Here is a 4847-nt window from a genome sequence, read left to right as displayed (position 1 = left end):
CCCGCCAAACCCTCTTGCAAATCCACTTGGTAGGTTTCTTCTCCCGGAGAGGATCAGTTCTCTCACCCTCCGAGGTGGGGCGTGGGGGTGGGGGAGAGGGAGAGGGGAGCAAACCCGAGTGAGAGAAGGTTAGGTACTGAAGGAGCAGGAAAGGGCAACCACGGGACCTCCTCAGCCCTGCCTTCTTCGAACCCCAAAGGCAGGAGTGTTTGGGACTGCTCGGGGCCAGGTCCCTCTTCCTCCTCCCTCTCCAAGGGCCCGTGTGCAGGGCGGGGAAAACTCGGCTATTTGTGTCTCCACGCCCAGAGCCAAAAGTATTCCTACAGTGGCGACAAGGGAGGCGAGTTCATCTCCAGGGCTCCTAGGTGGCGTAGTCCTCAAGAAGGGTAGAGGCTGCTCTTCCCTCCTGCACCGAAGTCCAGTGCAGGGGACACGATCGTGGCCACCTAGAGTGCCTGATGGTGCAATGGTTAGCAATGCTGCAGCTTCTCTGGATGCAGCAGCTACTGTTGCTGGGGGCTCACCCGGGCAGCGCCCAGGATTTAACTCTCACCCCGGAACCGGCCCTCGAGTGGCTAGGTGAGTGTCCCCAGCGCTGGAGTTGGGGCAAATTGGCACTCGGGAGTTAGGGGCGGGAAACGGATACGGGTTGAGCAAGACGTCCAAGTTTGTACTGTGGTCGCTAGTGTACTGTCCCGGGGCAGAAGGGACAGACCCGGTCCGTTTTGTCCCTTCGGCACTCCTATTGGCCTCCAAATTAGGGCGCGGCGAGAGGCAGGACGTCTGGGCGAGCGAGTCACAAGGGATTTAGAAGGGTGGGGATAGCTTCAAAAAGCAAGCTTTACCAGAGTTATTTAGGAAGGTCACCTTTTAGATAAAGCTGACCAAGAGCTGTGTGAATTTCTTTCCCTACCAAAGCGAGTTTTTGGTTCACCGTTGTAGGACACCGTGTGTACGACAGATGACCCCCAAACAGGCCTGTCTGCTCCTCCCCTTGGGGAGGCGGGGCACTGCTTTCCATCTCTCAGCGGATTCGGCCCCCTTGAGATTTGTACAGACAGACACAAACTACCTTCTGCTCCTCGGTTTCTCTAGGCTGAACAATGGATCTATAATATTCATGGGACCACTGAAAATTAAGTTATACAGCCCAAAACACGTGCACAAACTGATAAATTCAGCCTAAGTTTGAGCACCAACCACAGACAGTATGACTTGCCAGTGAATGTGAAGGGAAACCCAAGGAAAGATCAATGCCTTCCAGGGACCAGCTCAGGAACCAGTCCCTGAGACTTGGAAGGTACGTCCCAGAAGGCGTGACTGTGACCTTAAACCAGACAGAGCTCCTGGCAGCCCCCACCCCCTCTGCCCTAGGAATACATTTGGAATAGAGGCATAAAGCAAGGTGTAATCCAGGTCTCTGTTCTTTTATTTTCCTTTCAATATATACACACATTTCTTTTTCAAAGGAGAATTTTTTTTTCTGGGTTGTACTTCCTAGCACTCTCTAGGGGCTTTATGCTCACCATGGCTAAATCACACCAACACTTCTGCAGCCCCAAGTTGGAAATGCTCTTTAAAACATTGTTCAGCTGAGTCGAACTCCCTCTCAGCACGCATGCACAACGCACACATACCCTGCAGTTGGCTGCCTTGCATCTTAGCATCCGAATCTTGGGCTTAGGTGGTAGGCAGCAGCTTGTGAGAGAGACAAGCTGGGAACGAGCCACATACAGCCTATCTGGGGATCCTCCAGTCAGAGTCAGCACCCACCGTGAGCAAATCCTTTCTATATTTGGCAGGCCCAAATCCTGGCCTGAGAAAGTGGCTAATGACAAGGACACACTTTCGAGGAGCTGCCTGCAAACCTGAAGTTCAATGTCATAGGCAGAAAGATTGTCCCAGTGCAGGCACTGCAGTGGGTGTGCTAAAGGTACAGGCACTCTGCCACGAACTGCCATCCGGGCTCCCTTCCAGAACCTATCACCTGCACCAGCAGAATTGCAAGTGAATTGTAGGCAGATGTGAATCAAGTTTTTATTAGCAAAGAAGGAAGAATAAAATATCAGTATTCTGGAGGAAACTTGAAAGAGTGTCTAACTCTGTCTTGGGGTTTCTATTGTTGGGAAATGAGAAAATGCACCTTGAGGAAGAAAGGGATTATTTCACCTCACAGATAACAGTCCATCATGGAAGGAAGTTAGGGCAGGAGCTCAAGCAAGGGAGGATCCTGGAAACAGGAGCTGATGCACAGGCCACGGAAGAGTGCTGCTTACTGAATTGCTCCCTGTTGCTTGCTCAGCCGAGGTGAGGGAGTCACCACCAGCAGTAAGCTGGGCCCTCCACAGATTTGCCTGGGGGCAAGCCTGTGGTGCCAGCCTGTGGCCTGCTTTTCTAGCTGAGAATACCTCTGCACAAATTACTCTAGCTTGTGTCAAGTTGACATAAAACTAGCCAGCGCAGCTGAAGTTTGTACTCAAGTGCGGGGGCCAAGGAACAGCTGCAATCAACGTCTCAGGAATGACAATCAACGGGGGGGGGGGATTACTGCAGCAACAACAACAACACACACACACGGATGGACGGATGGACATGTGTTAGTGGAAAATGCCACAGCTTTCTGTCCCTGTGTGGGCCCACTGAGACTTCTAAGTGGGCCTTCTCACTGTGGCATTGAACCTCAGTTGCTTATAGTGGGTTTCTTCCCTTCCCCGCTCATTTCCTCTCTCCCTTACCATGCTTCCTAGAACTGCCCCCCAAATAGACCATCTGCACTGCAAGAAATGCACGTCTCAGGGGTTGCTTTCTGAGGAGCCCAAAACTGCACAGGGAAAGAGCACACGCCATTTATCAGACAGAAACCAGGGAGGCCTTCAGCCATTGCTCACACCTCCTCCTGTCACCCACCTCGTTTCACTGTCTTTGCTTTAGACAGGGCTCAAGGTCAAGATAATGACCTCAGGGTTGCCATATCCTCATTTTTCTTGGCACTAATTGTTCAGAAGTCGCGCCCTTGCCTGATGGATTTGTGTATCTGGGGAGCTGGTACCAGGGAGGAAATTCTCTCACTCTGCTCTGATCAGAATCCTTCACAGCTACGGCTTTTAACTTTCAGCATAGATTTAAAATGTATTCATGCCCACTTGGCTGATTTCCTTTAGCAAAGACTTTGCCTGTCCTTCCTCGGGATGCTCGGCTCCCTCTTTATTCTCCCTTTGCCCTCCCAGCATAGTAGGTGAGAGGTCAACTTGACAACTCAACACAGCCTAGAATCACCTGGAAAAGGAGTTTCTGTTGAGTTTGTTGTGTTAGTCTGTGGGCAAATCCATGAGGCATTTTCTTGACTAATAATTAATAAAGGAGAGCCCAGGCCATAAGGGGATGTACCATTTCCTGGGCAGGTGGTCCTGGGCCATATGAGGATAGCTAGGCATGAGTGTGAGCCCCAGTCAGCCAGAGATCTAGCTAGCAGTGTTCCCCCCGTGGTTCATGCTTTGAAGTCCTGCCTTGACTTCCCCCAATGATAGATTGAGACCTGTGTGTAAATCCTTTCCTTCCCAAGTTGCTTTTGGTCAGAGGGTTCCTTCACAGCAAGAGAAAACTAACCAGAACAGCGCTGTTATCAAATTGTAGCACATGGTAGGGCTCAGTGAGGGAAGGTCAACCACAAAAGGCCCTTTGGTTTAGTCAAGATGGAAGGGGAGGGCAGGATCTGCCGAGCGCAGTGCTGAGAACAGGAAATGATGGATGTAGGGTGGCCGAACTTCCAGAACAGCCTGGACCACCCAGGGGAAGAACGTGTCATGATGATCCTACAACTGAAGGAGGATTAGAATGCCATTTTGGGACTCTGTGTTTTACAAAGGAGGAAACTGAGGTACAGATATCATACGCAGGGGTTGAATTCAGTTTGGAATCTGAAACTCGATGAACTCTACTGCCATATGACACACTGACTGATTTTTGACTGAGAAGTCAGCACAGCAGAGTACAATTTGCCTGTCGGGGCTGGTAAGTACTTGGAATGCACACAACACTAGTGAGCGTGTAACCTGTTACGTACAGTCGCTGTAAGGCCACTGTATGGAACTAAAACAATTTGTGTTTTCATCTGCTAGATGGATGCCAATCATAGCTAAAGGCAAGTCAACATGGAGCTGAAGCAAGGAGAAAGGGAAGCGTTCCGAAACATGTTTGGTTAAGTACATTCCGGAAACACCATCTGTTGGTGCGTAGGTCTTGTCTGCAGATGAACAAGCACCAGGTTAGCAGATGTGAGCTCAGAGCCAGCAGCAGCAGCAGCTCCTCTCCCCCGTATTGGGGAAATAAAACCAGAAGGGATAGATAGACACTGTCTCCAAGAAGGCAAGAAGCCAGAAACAGACACAGAAACACAAACAACCGGGAAAAGAGCAATGGGTGGCAGGACAGCAAGCCATGAGGAGAGAGGAAGGAATGCAGGCCAGGGACTGGCTGAGGAGCCGGCAGCCCGCCAAAGGGCTCCTTTCTTCCTGAGAAATAAGTAGGGGGTCAGCATACGAAGAAAGGGAGATACCGTATTGGGTCGTGTTTTATGAGAAAGCCCCAGAACACTGCATCAGCCACTGTCAAAGTTCAGTGAGTTGACAGCTCCTGCTGAGGCTCTTACATTTGCGAAGAGAAAGGCCTGTTAAGGCCACTGAGGCTAAGGGTGAGGTTCATTGTTAGTGTCCCAAAATCATATGGAAACCCAAGAATACTGGCCACTGGAATGAAGCACCCCCCTGCAGCCCAGCAAAGACATCGTCTGGAAAGTTAAGGTTGAGCTAAGTCAGTTCTAACAAGGAGCATCTTGTGTGAATTTAATA

The 4847-nt window shown here is 50.5% G+C and overlaps 1 protein-coding gene across 1 annotated transcript in view; it reads left to right on the top strand.

The window, feature by feature from the left end:
* The first annotated feature begins 348 nt into the window (after positions 1-348).
* Positions 349-4847, top strand: part of Pla2r1 (phospholipase A2 receptor 1) — a 114887-nt gene continuing 110388 nt past the window's right edge. Inside the window, exon 1 of the mRNA XM_005346449.3 lies at positions 349-579. Within this exon, the coding sequence (XP_005346506.2) occupies positions 459-579 (121 nt within the window). The 5' untranslated portion in view covers positions 349-458. The remainder of the gene's footprint in view (positions 580-4847) is intronic.

Source organism: Microtus ochrogaster, chromosome 4, assembly GCF_000317375.1.
Source record: "Microtus ochrogaster isolate Prairie Vole_2 chromosome 4, MicOch1.0, whole genome shotgun sequence".
Classification (NCBI taxonomy): domain Eukaryota; kingdom Metazoa; phylum Chordata; class Mammalia; order Rodentia; family Cricetidae; genus Microtus; species Microtus ochrogaster.
Note: the sequence above shows the minus strand (reverse complement) of the source record. Positions and strands in the feature narration are given on the sequence as shown.